Source organism: Pteropus alecto, unplaced genomic scaffold (genome assembly GCF_000325575.1).
Source record: "Pteropus alecto unplaced genomic scaffold, ASM32557v1 scaffold48, whole genome shotgun sequence".
Taxonomy (NCBI): Eukaryota; Metazoa; Chordata; class Mammalia; order Chiroptera; family Pteropodidae; genus Pteropus; species Pteropus alecto.
In genome coordinates this window covers 2949287-2965514 of record NW_006442110.1, presented here as the reverse complement: position 1 = coordinate 2965514, position 16228 = coordinate 2949287, and the positions used below count along the sequence as shown (strand labels likewise).

The 16228-nt window shown below is 44.7% G+C and overlaps 1 protein-coding gene and 1 pseudogene across 1 annotated transcript in view; both read left to right on the top strand.

The window, feature by feature from the left end:
* Positions 1-16228, top strand: part of CNTNAP2 (contactin associated protein like 2) — a 1631342-nt gene that overhangs the window by 1425460 nt on the left and 189654 nt on the right. The window contains exon 16 of the mRNA XM_025039033.1: positions 6868-7038. Coding sequence (XP_024894801.1) covers positions 6868-7038 — 171 coding nt within the window. The remainder of the gene's footprint in view (positions 1-6867; positions 7039-16228) is intronic.
* LOC112469978 lies at positions 5257-5372 on the top strand (annotated as a pseudogene).

Below are 16228 nucleotides of genomic sequence, written 5' to 3'. Positions count from 1 at the left end.
AGTTAGACCTGTTAGACTCCAAGTATGAGTATGCACAACTGTTTCGAGCACTCGAAATGAAATAAAATTACCTCTTAAGTACCACTGTGTTTAAATGCACCATGGACAGATTCGACAGATGAGTTTCTGTGACTAATTAAGAACAAGCCAGTTTTATCACATCCCCCATAATCTGGTTATTGATCAACTCACAGCAGTAGAGGAAGCACCCTGAGCATCATAACCTTTGGGGTTTCACCATCATGTTCTTTTTCTCTGAAGGACCCCATCCCCATTCTTGCCCAAAGGAACCAAGTCACAGAGAGACACAAGATGGAGAATTTATAGATGCCTCCTCCCACCAGTTTATAATATTCCCCTGGGAGTGGTAGCAATGGAGAGGTTTACTGGAGGAGATGAAACACTGCAGAGAGAACAGCTAACTCAAGAGCAGCATTTTAACTTGCAACTCTCCAGTTTTGAGTTTAGCATGCCCTATTCAATGAGTCTGAGAGCTGAACAAAGCTACTTTTACCTTGCCTGAGTGTGCAAAATAGTTTAATTAAGGAAGCAACTTTTTCCTAGGTAAGGACACCTCTACAAATAGACTCAAATCTGCATGCAAATGAAGCCATCTGGTTTATCGTTGTAAATAGCACCATAGTAAACAACAAAAGACACATTGCATAACTCGAAGGATGTTCAAATTTCTAACCTTTGGGGCACTGACAATTTTCAGAGTAATTAGTCTCCTCGGGCTAGTGTTTACTTGGGAAAGTACTTGCCACTTAAAGCAGAAGCTACAGAAGCTCTCAGTGCAGTCCCAGTAGTGGGCCACGGGTGGCTCTGAGGACATTGCTGAGTCTGTGACAGGATGGAGAAGCTCCCTGGCGTCCAGACCACACCAGCAGCCACACACCTCCCCAGCCCACAGCCGGCAGGGCGGAGCCCGCATACAGTCTTCTCTGTGTCAGCCAAACACCAGCTCTCCCAGCCACTGCCTCTTCCCCTTTTCCTACTTACCTGTCTCCCTTCTAAGGAAGAAGGAAGGACAGCAGGGGCCTGACACATCAAGGTGAGGCCTCACCTTCTTATCACACATCTCTGCCTGTCAGTCTACCCTGCAGCTATATCTGGTCTACCTTTGTTCAAATAAAATTATTTATAGTGTTTGGGTAGCTCTACTTTCTTAGATGCTCAATCCCTGTTCTTTTGATCAGATTTTTATTTAATGGCTACTCTACAAAACAGTGTATGTCACATTACCAGGGCTCAAAGGTAATTCCCATTTGTGTGTCCTGAATGGAAAAAAAATGTTTTAAGTCATTAAGAAAGTAAAGAAACAGGGAGCACACACTTTGAAAGCCAGGGAGCAGGAGAGCGAGAAACGGGAGCAGGACAAAGGGCAGAAGTGGGTCTGAGTCTGAGAAGAGCCAGTAGCTGAAGAAGTCAAAACCTAAGGTGAGCTCTCCATCTGCCTGGGGTGGCTCGCTGCCCCCCTCTTAAAGAGTCGCCCAGTGGAAAATCCGGCGCCGAGAAGCCTCAGGGCTTGTCCGGGCTTGTAGACTCGCTGTTCCCACTTCGTCCTCCCCTCCTTGGGGAGCCCTTGGGGAGCGACTGTACCACGTGATACCAGAGCCATCAGTTTAGGGGTGATTAGTAACACGTGTTGAACTCCGCCACAGTTTGTTTTGTGCTCAGGACTCTACCGCACACATTTCATGGATCATCTCGTCATTTCCCAACACTCTGTGAAAGAGTTTCCATTGTTATTCCCTTGTACAAATGAGGAAGTTGCGAGTTAGGGAAATCAAGAAATCTGTGCACAGTCGCCCAGGGGGTGAGGGCCATAGAACCAGATTGTCTGATTCCGGAGCCTGTACATGGACCAGTACATGGCAACTTCGCCAGGTGACAGACAGGCCAGAGCAGCCTGCGTCCACTTGCTGTTGTCCCTGCCGTCCTTGCCGCTCGCTCCCTGCTCCTGCTCCCTCCATCACAGAGGGACTGCAGCGTATCTCATGTTCATTTGCTCCTTATGAGCCTGCAGGAAAATCTGTAAGCCCGGACTGTTGGCCAGCAGGTGAGAAGCAAAGTGCGGAACTCCAGGAGGTTCCAGAATTAGAATGGGTTGAGTTTCAACATAACCCAAAATCTGCCATTCGGCTGTTTGGGGAGAATACGGAGAAAGGGAATAGGGAGATGGGCTTGTGAAAATGCTCAGTCCTCATTTCGCATTCAGAAAGTCAATAGAGAATATCTAAGATGCATAAATTAAATACACAAGTGTATTTTAGAAATGCAGGGATATAAATAAAAGATGTGTAGAAGGAGTTGTCACAAAAAAAAATTGGCTTTGGGAAGGGGAAGGGTGGAGCAGGGAATTGTGTTTACTATAGTCCTGATACTACTTGACTTTTAAAACTATGTACATGTAATACTTCGTTAGAAATTAAAATTAGGCTTATAATTGCTGCTTATTAGAAAATATCCTTAGAAACTTTGAAGTCATAATCTCATACCAAGTAATAATTGGTGAGATGAAAGTAAATGGCCACTAAAGAATTTGGGTGAATAGATGATACTACATTTTCTAACGATCCACGGAGGTTTGATGTGATGGTGAATGTCCTCGGTGCCTGGCTTGCTGCCCCGGCCCTACTCTCCGGCACTAGATGGGGCACGCCCCTGGTTCCTCTTGCCACAGGAGATGAGCCCAGGCTGTGCCCAGAGCGTGTTTAAGGAGCTTGTAGAGCCTTCAACCTCACCGCAGCGTTCCGCCCAGCCTTTGATCACTGTTGCCCCTGCCCCCGGCTGGGTCGCTGACGGCTCCTACCTGCCTCGTCTTTCTGTCACTGTCAACTGGCCGTCCAGTCTCAGGTATTTGTTTCTGTTCTGCTTCACACTCTTCCTCTCTGTTTCCGACCTTGCCCCCTTCCGCCTGTCCGTGCTGGCCGTCCCTGCCGCCTGCTCCGTCACCAGTCTTTGCCATACAGTGAATCTCTGATCTCCAACTTGATAGTCTCATCTAAAATCACTTTACCCTCCACGGCACTGACCTTGATAGTAAGTACAAATTGTAGCTGTTTCGATAGCCTTAAGGCTGTGATGCCATCAGTCCCGCAAGTGCTTGGCGTGGTCCCGTGAGGTGTGTAGGGGCTCACAGAAGTTAAGTCGTGGATAAGCACAATGGTAGTGTGCTCGTGGAAGCAATGACCCGTCATCAGTCGCCGCTAAAGTGTTTTATATGTATTTATTTAGTATCTCATGCTCGGGTTACTATAAAGCAAATTTTGTTTCATGAGGACTTTGCATGTGAAGTGGAATTGAATATAATTGAGAGAGGTAACTATTCACTTACCCGCTGATTTAATAATTCTTTGTTGAGTACTTACTCATGTCCTGGGGCCAAAGGTTATAGAGAGGAAGTGGTTTGCTCCCAGCTTTCAAGGAGCTTGTACAGTCAGTTGGGAGCAATATAAACAAATAATAATAATCCGAAAAGTTCCTTGTGTCACGAAGTGCAAGGAGCCCTGGAAAGAGCACGCATGTTGTTTTGTTAAAACCGAAAATCCCAAAGACTGAGCCCTGAGCTCATCAGAATAGGCCTCACAGAAGCTCATCAGGGTACGTACCCTGCTCATCAGAACCTTTATGCCCATACCCCAATAAGCATGCTCGCTTATAAATCCCAGACATGTCCCCCTGCACGCACACGTTCACACCACAAAGTATAACCAAAGCAGACATTTTAGAGGATGAAGTGTTTAAAATAAATGTGAATAGAATGTCTAATCTCTCCTTGTGCCCTAATGGCTATCGCTCAGCATCCCCTCAGTGGACATCTCAACTCCGACACCACCAGAGTCCTCACGGTAGCCAGTCAAGAATGTGGACTTAGCAAACTCATCGGGAGTTTTGGGACAGCCCCCAAGTGACAACTCCAAAGAGATTATGTGATAACCCAGACACTTCCAAGAGGACGATTGGTGACCACCATCGTGCAAGGCGCAATTTCCTGTGAATATGTCCGTTCAAGAGACCAAATTAGTTTGAAGTTGTTTAGTGAGCGTGGAATCAGAACAAATGAGATGGGGATCTGTAGGGACTTTTCATCAAACTGGAATAAGTGATTAAACTGCCCTTCCCCTCTCTGGGGATAGTTCTGTCTGAGTAACTAGCATTGGACCTCAAATAAATACTGACTTATTTTACTTTTAGCTTTCTTTTTTCTAGAATTGTTTTAGACAACTGTCCTTCTCTTAATACATCAGCATGTCAGAAAATAAGAATGCACTTGAACTTTAAAATGTTAGCTATGCTTGCGTCCTGGGGATACAGTCTAAAGAGACAGAATTGCTCTGCTTAGGCTGAAGTGTGGCCGGGGACCTTGACGCTTGCCGGCTCCTAGATTGTCGAAGGGCCCATTAGGGTGACCTACATCCTGCTGGCCCCACGGTCTTGGCTTCGTTGCTGCTAGGACCCTGACTGCTGAGAGGGTTGCAGCCTCGAGTTTGACTCAGGTTTTACTTCAGGAGACCTGCGTTTTGGGCCAGTGGGAAAGGTGAGCCTGGACTGCTCTCACTGTATGTTAAGCCAGATCTTGAGCCAGAAAGAGGATTCAGCCCTCAGATGATAACGACTTAAATAGTTAAGATTCTTTCCTTTCAGGTGTTATTAACCAGTGTCGTATAGTATTCTTCCCAAGAGAAAACTAGTTTATTTTTCCTCTACTAAGGAAAAATAATATATAGCCATATAATATATAGCCATATAATATATAGCCATGTAATATATAGCTTAAAACTGTACGAAGACTTTTAAACACCACCACTGTTTTTACCGTAAGGAAGATATTTACAGACATCGTTTGCACTGACTTACTGGTAAGATATTGCCATTCACTTACCCAGATGTTGCTATATCCTACATGTCCCTAAGAACATAAGGGAATATTTTAATATCTCATAATATAGCCATATTCTCTGTTTAATTTAAAATTACGACTTAAGCATAGCAGTCTCAACACAAATTTCATCTAAGAATAGTGGTTGACCTTAGTATTGCATATGTGCATAATTTGAGTAAAAGGAAAGAATACAGTATATAGAACCTAATAAACTGAATTTAGTTGATTAGTTGTGTTCTTTGAAGAAAATAGTGAAAATCAGTTATTAAAAAAAAAACCAGGATATGGTTCCATAGTGTAGCGTTTAGCATGTCTGCTTTACACACAGAAGGTCATGGGTTCGTGCCCCAGTGGAGCCACAGTCCATGGTCTACGGCCACGCCACCCTGAACAAGCCCGATGTCTGATCTCGGAAGCTAAGCAGGGTCGTGCCTGGTTAGTACTTGGATGGGAGACCACCTAGGAAGACCAGGTGCTGTAGGCATAAATAATAAATAATTTTTAAAAAGCCATATATTTTAGGTGTTAAAAGAAAATTTTCCCTAGACACTTTGCCAATCCAGTAAGCTTTATCTGGCAATCATGAGTCGGGCAGCATCCAGCCTAGAGAGAGAAGGGAGCTCTGAGGAGCTGTAGAGTACGGAAGACTTCACAGCACAAGGAACGGGAGCAAGGACGTTACCCGGGCATTCGCTGGTCGGTTGGAGCAGAATTACTTCCCGTAGACGGAAGAAAGGGAGGCTCAGAGCTGCCTGGGTCAGCCAGTTGACTCTCGCCTGGCCTGGTCATCTCACAACTTGTGCTGAGCAGGCAAGAGTCAACTGGCTGACCCAGGCCCACCTTTGCCGGCTGTGGGGGTGGGAGGGGATGTCAGAGCACAGAGATGTAGTGCTGAGCTTTGCTTTGCTGACAGTGGGCTAAGTTAGCATAGGCGACTCCATCTTTAGCCAAACCTGGTGACTTTAACACAGGCTTAGTATTAAAGACAAAGGCTTTAGTAGCTGTTTTAAAGCGTGCCCACACACCTTAGTCCACAGCCGTGATCGTAAACACTCAGAAGTGTGCGCACGAGAAAGGGATCTCTCCCCTGGAGTGGCAGCCAAGAGTCAGCTCCTGGTCTCATGTGAAACTCATGGTCCATCTGTTCTAATGGAATGTGCGTCATCAGTTCGGTGTTTGTATTTCGTCCTGCGAACTGCTTTTCTCCTGGAGATACTGGCTGCTATCAGCAGTGAGTGAGGAGGGGGGCGGGTGCAATCGTGTCTTCTTCATGAGCTCAGGGTTACAGTCTGATTGAGAGCTCCCCAAAACACCCCAAAGGTCAGAGTTCCCGGAGTCCCAGGAACGAATGGCATGAAGAGGTGGAAGAGGTGACACTCCTTTTACAGCAACTCGCCTTCGGTGGTTTGGAGCAGGAGGGATGGGGAAGTGACCGGCCTGGCCTGGTCATCCCGCTTTCTCTCAGCTCCTCACTTCCACAGGCCTTCAGTGCTCCCCCCGTTGTATTCCTGTGACACCCCATTTCTAAGTGGCCGCTGACCGGTTATTCCGAGGCAAAGGCGGATGAGAAGCAAGAGCAGAACGCCGAAGCCCTTGCTCCTGTTCTGCCCCCAGGTCCAGCCTAGGTGCTTCTCACACCAACCGAAGCCACCAGGACACATGCACGAGCTCAGAACAGCCCACCCACCGCAGATGGCGACACAGGAACATCTCTCCATTTTTTCTTGCTGTCCTAGTGTAACTCCAGGACTGCTCTGGGCAGGAACCCCAATTACCGGTCTTTAACAAAATGTTTTATATACACACCTAGGACTTTTGGAAAGTCAGATATGTTTGTGGGGGGTTGGGCAGTATCGGTCAGTGGGATGAGAGGAAACGAGGGCTGTTAACAATGGAAATTTACTAAAGCTCAGGAAGTGGGTGTCTTCTGCTGTCATGACTGAGGTGTAAATGACCTGCTTTCACTGTCTTTCCCACAGGGAGTTACTGGAACGCTGCGTCTTTCCCCAACCCGTCATCCTACCTGCACTTCTCCACTTTCCAAGGGGAAACCAGTGCCGACATTTCTTTCTACTTCAAAACGTTAGTCCCACGGGGAGTGTTCCTGGAAAACCTGGGGAACACGGATTTCATCAAGCTCGAGCTGAAATGTGAGTATAAGTCCTTTGTCACTGCAGACTGGTCCTAGCCCTGACCGTGTAGCTTCGATGGAGTCAAACATTTGTGGTTCCCTTTGCTCTACGGTGGGCTGAAGGTGAAGACACAAACTTGAGAAGGATCTGGGTCCCTGTCCTTGGATCGCTCACAAGGAAGCAGGCAGGAAGCAGGCAGGAAGCAGGCAGGAAGCAGGCAGGAAGCAGGCAGGAAGCAGGCACGTGTGGAGAGAAGCAGGTGCCTAACAATATGAGAGAAGAATGGGCGTTTAGATGAAGGCGGCAGAGAATGAGAAGGAAGACAGGAAGGAAGGCGAAGAGCATGAACCACCCTAACCGTGCACCTGAAGTTTCTTCGCACGTGTGTGTGAAGGAGACAGGGTTAAGGAGACAGGGTTAAGAGTAGACAGAGGATGGGATCGTGTAACCTGATCAGGAATAAGGCATAAGAGAGTGGGGAGAATAACAAAGGCAAATGGGAATAATGAAAATTAGCGTCTGTATGAGTTGGCGAAGCAGTGTGGACAATAGTATTGAGTAACGTGAGGAAACCTGATGTCCAGCTTTCCAGAAGAGACCCCACGTCCACAACCCGCTAAAGGTTTACGTTCTGACGTTTCCAGCCGAGGTTACAGAAGCTAACAGAATCAGGGCAAGAGCAGATGCTGCCTCGCTCGGCTCAGCTCGCCTTGCATCCCATGGGCCCTTGCATCATGAGGTCACATGGTCTCTGGGATGCCACTCGTGGAAGACAGGAGTTCTCTGGATCCAGGAAGCGCAAGGGCCCTTTTCTCCGGGGGCTTCAGTTCAGCTTCGGGAATTTATAGTTTACAGACTTGCACGTTTGGTGCACGTGTGTAAACACCAGACTCTGCTGGCTGCTCAGATGAAGACAGAGTCAGTTAGACTACAGACACAGTCAGGAGGGGAAGCCAGTCAGCGTCCCCGTGTCCCCCACAAAATCCCAGGGTCTGCTCCCCGCATCAGAAAGTCTCCTTCCTCCTAGCCCGTGTCCTCTCCCTGCGTGCGTATGTCGCTGGGACTGGTCTGTGATCCCACACCCGTGTCCCAGAAAGATCTCAGGCAAATATTTTTCTCTTTTGCTAGTTTTAATTATGCATTATGGCCTTTAGAAAAAGGAATCTCAGGAAAATGTCTTTCTGTTGCAATCCCCTGGGACTTCTGTGCGTGTGAAGTGGACTGGGATACAGTAGAAAGTGTGTGGACTTTGACGTTAGCATGCTCAGAGAAGATCCTAGTCCCAGGGCAAAGTGCTTACTGCCTTTCAATCTTGATTTCCTCATCAGTAAAATGGGGATAGTAATTTCTGGAGGTTGTTATGGTAATGGAATATAGATATTTGTGAAGTACTTACTCCATTGAAGCCATTGTTATAATTTATCATTTTTCTGAGGATGCTCATTATAGATCTAATCTGAGCCAGATCTGATTAAAAAAGGAGACAGAATATACTAACCCTAGAATTAAAAAATAAATAGATCTTCTCTTTTCATGAATTACGGCTTAGAATTATTTTACAAGATTTTTTACTTTCCAAAGTTAAAAGTAATTGCATCAAACTAGTTTGACTTCCACATTTAGTAGGATTGTATTTTAGAAATATCTCATGGCAAAAAAAAGAAAGTCGACAACTCCACATTTGAGTAATATTACAAGTTTCTACAAAATTACTTGGATTTAACCTGTCCCAGTTTTATATCCCCAAGTTTTGTAAATCCATGTCTGGGTTGGAAGGAAGACAAACCAAGTATAGAAAGAGCAGTGCTTCTATTTGCCTGTGTTACATACCATTGAGTCGGCTCCAGTTCCTGGTGGCCCTGTGCATGAGTGACATCCCCAGTGTCCTGTCCTCAGCAGCCCTGCTCAGCTCCCGTAGACTCATGCCCATGGCTTCTTGTGTGGGGTCAAACCGTCTCCTATCTGGTCTTCCTCTTTTCCTGCTGCCTTCTGTTTTTCCCAGCACCGGAGTCTTTTTCAGAAAGCCCTGCCTTCTCATGATGTGCGCTTCAGTGGGGTCATTTTCACCTCCAGCGATATTTCAGGCTTCATTTGCTCTTGGACCCTTGTTCGTCTTTCTGGTGGTCCAGGGGGTCCATAGAGCCCTCCTCCAACCCCACGCCAGATGAATCATGTATATTCCTATCAGCCTGCTTCCCTGTCCAACTTTCTACTGCATAATAGAATTTCACTTATTTCAGATTATGAAAAATAGTCAGAGATGTTTTCAGAGTTTCTCCAGTCTTTCCACAATATGAGAACTCTGGGGCAGAGGGTGAGTTATAGCCTCGTTTCATCACAAAGCCCTTTTCTGTCATATAATTTACTTCTGATGAAGCAAGGTGGCACATTTAAGGCACAGATTAGAGGCTGGCCTCTCCTCGGAGTCCTCTGGACTTTCCAATAATTGCTAAGAGTAGAAATACCTTTTTAAGATCCCCCAAAGGGCAGAGACAACAAACATCCATTATTATATACAGCATCTCCATTGAGGTTCAAGGAACCTAGCGGGAGAAAGGGCAGGTTTCTGTATTTGAGAAAAACTTCAAAATAAACAGGAAGCGGTGCTTCCGTGAGGAACGTGGAGGAGACAGTGGCCAGGACTGAGGCTTGCTGTGTCCCACCGTCACTGCGCTGCAGTCACACCCTTCCCTGCCAGGCCCGTGGGGCAGCGGGTGGAGATGAAGAGATGCCCCAGGCCCGTTTCTCGCTGATGCTGATGAGTCACTCGGCAGACCTGTTGTCACAGCAACAGACTGGTGGCCCAAAACGGGCTCAGGGAAGGTGGTTTCCCTTTACCTCATTAGGCTTTCTGATAGGAATTCAAATTTTGTTTCTCTGCGTGTGTCTCACAGGACTTTTGTCACAGTTCATGTCTCCATATCGGTTTCCAGAATAACATTTCTGTTAATTAACTGCATTGTGCCCTTTTGTCAGAACTGGAAGATTCTTGAATATAAGAACAGTGAGTCAGTTACACTTAAGTTAATGAGATACCGTTCACATCTTAACGTTCAAGTGAAAAACACATGATAAAATTAGAGCGATCTTACTCATTAACATACTTTCAGGTAAAATTTTAAGCCTTTCATTCACTTATTCATTATCTGTATGTATCCATTCACTCAACGAGTATTTATTGAGTACCTACCATATGTCCCAGGTGCTGTGCTAAGTGCTGAGGGAACATAGTCAGATCTCACCTGCTCTCTGTCCCTCTTTCTGTTTGTTTTGGAAAGTAGACAAGTAAGTCAGTAGTTATGGCAATAATGAAAGTAGCTCAGCTTAATTCAGAATCACTGTGTCTGTCTCAGGCCCTGTTCCCGAGACTCTACGTACGTCACCTCACTTACTCTCCTAACCACCCTTTGAAGTGGGCACAACTATTAACATCTCTAGTTTACAAATAAGGAAACTGAAGCCCAGGGCAAGTGAGGCACCTGGCCAAGACGACACAGCTGGGAAAAGGCGGAGCTGGTACCTGACCCCAGCCTCCCAGAATTGCTGCAAGAAATGGCTAAGAGCATGAGGTGTGGGGCAGGGGGGGGGCAGGATGTTAAACTCGATGGGGCAACAGGAGTGATTCCCAGGGGATGTAGTGCTTCAATTAAATCTTGATGAATGAGCAGGAGTCAGTAAGGTGAAGAAGGTAGAGGAAGAACAGGGATCAGGGAAGGAAAGATGTTACAGGAGGACACCAGTGAGCGAAGGCTGGGGGACTGACCCCAAGGACTCGAGAGGGAGCAGCCACAGCAGGGGACCCAGTGTGCTGAGCAATGACAGAGCTAGAAAGGCTGGCAGTGGTTAGGGCGTGCTCCCTGCTGGGGGACAGAGTCGGCTTCACTTTGCCCGGAAATTCTGGTAAGTAAGCTGGGGCGTGACACGATCAGATTTGCACCCACTAGAAAAAGATGGAAAGCCAAACAAGACACATAGGAGGCCTGTATTAGAGGCGGAGCGACTGGACTGGAAAGAGAGAAGGGTTATAGATACGAGAGGCACCTAAGAGACAGATTCTACAGACTCTAACAAGACGGTTGTGCGAGTGAAGTGGAAGCCTAGGTTTCTGAAATGGAAACCTGATGACTTGTAGGTGGGCACCTTTTACTGAGGAGTATGGCATTCAAGGGCAAAATGAGAACTACACTGTGGATATTTTGTGTGTGAACATCTGCAGGACATGGAGTATCTGTCCAAGTAGACACATCTAGAGGGTGGAAACCAACAGAGAGGTCTGAGTTAGAAATACAGCCTGAGAGTCATCATCACCTAGAGAATCATCAGGAAATCGGCACTTGGTGCCTTCAGCATTGATGAGGTCGCCCAGAACAAACGTGGAGAAAGAAAGCAAGACATCCAAGAATGAAAACCACATCTAAGGGAGAGGAGGAGGAAAACTAGCTTATAGGAGACGGACAGGGAAGTAGGAAGACTGCTGTACTCCAGGGATCCAACGGAAGAATTTCAAGGATGAGAACAGAGTGTTGCTACTGCTAAACTGAGCGGTCACTAAAATAAGGGCCGTAGACGGTGTTGTCAAAAAGTAAGCCAGCGTCTGCGGTGGCGGGGGTGGGTATGGAGAGCAGGGGATGCTGGTTTCATTCATTCTTGCTGTGGGTGTAAATGATAACATGCATATATGCAGTTTAAAAACCTAAATAGCAACACTATTGTGATTTTTAAGAACATTTTTAAAAATTCCCCCAGCTTCTGATTTAAACTTTTCAATCTCAGTTATGGACAAAAAAAGTTCAGAGATATAAATTAAAGATGAAATTTGTACTATATTAGAGCTATGTAATATATTAGTTGTCTGCCTTTTACTAAGTGTTAAAGGATATACAAATAATTGGTAAATAACAAGGTCAAACTGAATTGGCCTGGATTTCTTTGCCAGTCTTACTGAAGACTGTAACTCCACACCTATCTTTATGGCTCTAAGGTACCTATGTCAAATACTCAAACAATTATATGACATAGGTACCCTAGAGCCATAAAGATAGACTGTGGGGCAGGATGTCCTCCTGATAGGAAAAATTGCCCAAGGTACCTCAGATGATCTGCACATGTCTGCTGGTTTGGAAATCTCTAGGAGGAGCTGGGAAGTTCCTCTTATGCTGGGCAGACAGAGTCACCTCTCTCTACAGAGCTGTGGGTCCTGCCTTTCTTCTCCACACTCCAGAGCCCCCTTAGAAGAAGACCCCCCTCCTAAAATCCTGCCCATACAGAAGATTTTGTTACTGCATCTTGATTTAAAATATAAAACATCAATAAGACAGAAGTCTTTCATTTTCCTAGAAAGAACAAAATATCCACAGGACAATTAGGTGCATTACCTGGAAAATAATAGACATCTTCATTAAAGAGTGTCTTCACGTACTGTTTGAATACAGTATATGTTGTATATCATTACCATAAAGAAATGCTAACCTTTCTCAGAGTTATTTTTTCTGATGGAGTTTTTCTTTTATCACATCTTCTCTGGATCTGATGTTTTCTGCATTATTTATTATGTGTACTAGGCCACAGAATATTTCCCTTCAAAATGATGGCATGTTAAAGTGAGGAAAACTAGCTTATAGGAGACGGACAGGGAAGTAGGAAGACTGCTGTACTCCAGGGATCCAACGGAAGAATTTCAAGGATGAGAACAGAGTGTTGCTACTGCTAAACTGAGCGGTCACTAAAATAAGGGCCGTAGACGGTGTTGTCAAAAAGTAAGCCAGCGTCTGCGGTGGCGGGGATGGGTATGGAGAGCAGGGGATGCTGGTTTCATTCATTCTTGCTGTGGGTGTAAATGATAACATGCATATATGCAGTTTAAAAACCTAAATAGCAACACTATTGTGATTTTTAAGAACATTTTTAAAAATTCCCCCAGCTTCTGATTTAAACTTTTCAATCTCAGTTATGGACAAAAAAAGTTCAGAGATATAAATTAAAGATGAAATTTGTACTATATTAGAGCTATGTAATATATTAGTTGTCTGCCTTTTACTAAGTGTTAAAGGATATACAAATAATTGGTAAATAACAAGGTCAAACTGAATTGGCCTGGATTTCTTTGCCAGTCTTACTGAAGACTGTAACTCCACACCTATCTTTATGGCTCTAAGGTACCTATGTCAAATACTCAAACAATTATATGACATAGGTACCCTAGAGCCATAAAGATAGACTGTGGGGCAGGATGTCCTCCTGATAGGAAAAATTGCCCAAGGTACCTCAGATGATCTGCACATGTCTGCTGGTTTGGAAATCTCTAGGAGGAGCTGGGAAGTTCCTCTTATGCTGGGCAGACAGAGTCACCTCTCTCTACAGAGCTGTGGGTCCTGCCTTTCTTCTCCACACTCCAGAGCCCCCTTAGAAGAAGACCCCCCTCCTAAAATCCTGCCCATACAGAAGATTTTGTTACTGCATCTTGATTTAAAATATAAAACATCAATAAGACAGAAGTCTTTCATTTTCCTAGAAAGAACAAAATATCCACAGGACAATTAGGTGCATTACCTGGAAAATAATAGACATCTTCATTAAAGAGTGTCTCCACGTACTGTTTGAATACAGTATATGTTGTATATCATTACCATAAAGAAATGCTAACCTTTCTCAGAGTTATTTTTTCTGATGGAGTTTTTCTTTTATCACATCTTCTCTGGATCTGATGTTTTCTGCATTATTTATTATGTGTACTAGGCCACAGAATATTTCCCTTCAAAATGATGGCATGTTAAAGGGTCAAAAAGACCAACTACCAGAATCAGCCTGCTCATGGGCAGCTAGAAGACAACGGGTAAACTCGGAGAAGAGATTAAAGAGGCTTGAATTCATGCATTCTTATCTGAGACAGTGATGGGAGAAAGGTGCTATTATCACTCAGTAATAAACACAGGGATTCGTGAGAATGGTAGAAATATATAAGTGTGGAGTTACAGAAAGGTTAGAGACCTTATGTTGGCCACTCTGGAAGCTTACAGTGTCTCTGAAGGCTCAATATTTTTTATAAAAATAAATACTTCAAGAAGGAAGAGTTGGTGCCATTGTAGTTATTGCTTGTCACTAATAGTGCTGGAGAATTGATTCAGCTAAGGATGACACTTGGGACCAATTAATTCAAAGCTGGTTTAAAACGAAGAAGAGATGCAATAAATCAGGGAGTAGAGTTTCATCTAAATATAGTGAGTGACTGGGGAAGACCACTTGAGACAGCTCAAAACCAGGAATGTCACAAAGGGACAAAGGCAACTGTGAGTACAACAGTGCTAGGTTTGGACACGTCATCAGACAAGCACCTAAATTAAAGCCATGTGACAAAACATTGTCCAACTGGACATCAACTGGAAGTCTTACAAAAACAGTTTTTAAAATGAGGAACTAAGGAGTTATCTTTTTAAACGTGTATTTTGCTCAAGTTACAAGATAATTTTTAATAGCAATCAGGACAGGAACTTTGAGGAGACAAGGAGAAACATAAAAGTTTAACATGAAATCTAATATAGGACTAGGGTCATAGGCAAAATCTGTTCTTCAATACTATAGGAAAGCAGACTTCTGTCTCTGTAATATTCATATATTTACCTTTTTATTTTATTATCTAGTTTAGATACTTCCTGATTGACCAAAGGGACTGTATTATAGGAGTTTCTGGGCCAGTTATTCGAAACTGGAAATGTATTTTCCTATAGACATGACATTGTAAATGATGCTCGTGTTACACAGCTAGCCATAAGCAGCTTGGTTGTTCATTTGCTTTTTAAGTGTAGCTGAAAAATAGAGCTGCCCGTGCCAGTTTGAGGTCTGGAGACCATTCAGTGTAGAATAGAGATGTTGAAGATCAAAGAGAATTTCTTCCCGGATTTTTGGATGCCAAGCTTGGCCCTGATAAACTTCACGATAGGGAAGTTTTTGTTCGCCTTTTGGATATTCCAGGCACAGCCCTGCCCCTCCGTCCTTTGGGACCTCAGTTTGGTGGTTAGAGCAGGAGGCAGCTCAGACCCTCACTAGTCTAAAGGCGCCCGTATGGCTCCCAGCCACTTCTCTTTGCTCTCAAATTTCATAGTTCTGTGAATTACAGAGTTCCTCTAATTCGTTCACATATATCACAACCTACATATTTTCTAAGTATTATAGTGTTCTGATACAGAGCTTGGGTATTAAAGCTAGAATAATAACGCTATTACAACGCATCTCATCCCTTGAAAAATCCAGTGGTCTGATGGAGAAGGCCCTTTGGGTAATTTTCTTTTAATTTTATAAATATATGAGAAAAATATGATAAGGTCATAAAAGATTTAGGAAAAAGAAATATTCTTGTTCAGGAATAAGTTAAGCTGCAGTGACAAGTACAACCCCAAGTGTCAGGGACTGTGTGGCAGTCCGACGTGCATGCTCTGGTGCAGGAAGTCCTCCCTCCCACAGCCCTCTGAGGCCAGGAAGTCCTTCCTCCCACAGCCCTCTGAGGCCAGGCTGCTTTCGTGTTGCGGCTCCAGAGTCTCTGAGACCCACGGTGTTGCATTGCAGCCGCAGGTGGAGAAAGGGGGTGTGGAGAAGCGCTCCCTCCTCTCAGCCCCCTCCTCTCAGACACGCGCTCCTTTTGTTCCCGTTCCAATGGTGGTAACTAGTCACACAGATCCACCCAGATGCCTGGGGACTGGGAAACGCAGCTCCTGGGTGCCTGGCAGCTTCTCAAAGATAACTACAGAAGGAGAAAATAAACTTCTCAGGAAAAGTTAGCAGTCTCTGCCACAGGTGCTGTGGCAACGAAAAAGAGTAAGCTTTAACCTTGCCTAAAGACAGATTTCCAGAAGATGAGATGTTCGATTTGCCTTGAGGCAAATAAATGAGATGAAGGCATTTTTCTAGAGCATAAACAGCAGAGGCCAAAGCAAGTAGAGGAAGGAGATCATGGAGCATTTGAGGAATTGAAAAGAAGAAAGCTGAAGCCCAGGGACCACTTAAAAGATGCTTTTCAGTAAAGTGACGACCCACCCACACATCTGTGTTAAGAGTTTGACAGAAGAAAGCTAACTGGACTTAAGGCCCCTTAGAAAATTACTCATTTTACTTTCCTTTGTGGATAGTGTTAAAATGATCAGATTTGGTTTTCTGCATCTCTGAATTTGATTCCTCTGATGAGAACTGATGAGAATGACAAATGACTTCTCATGAA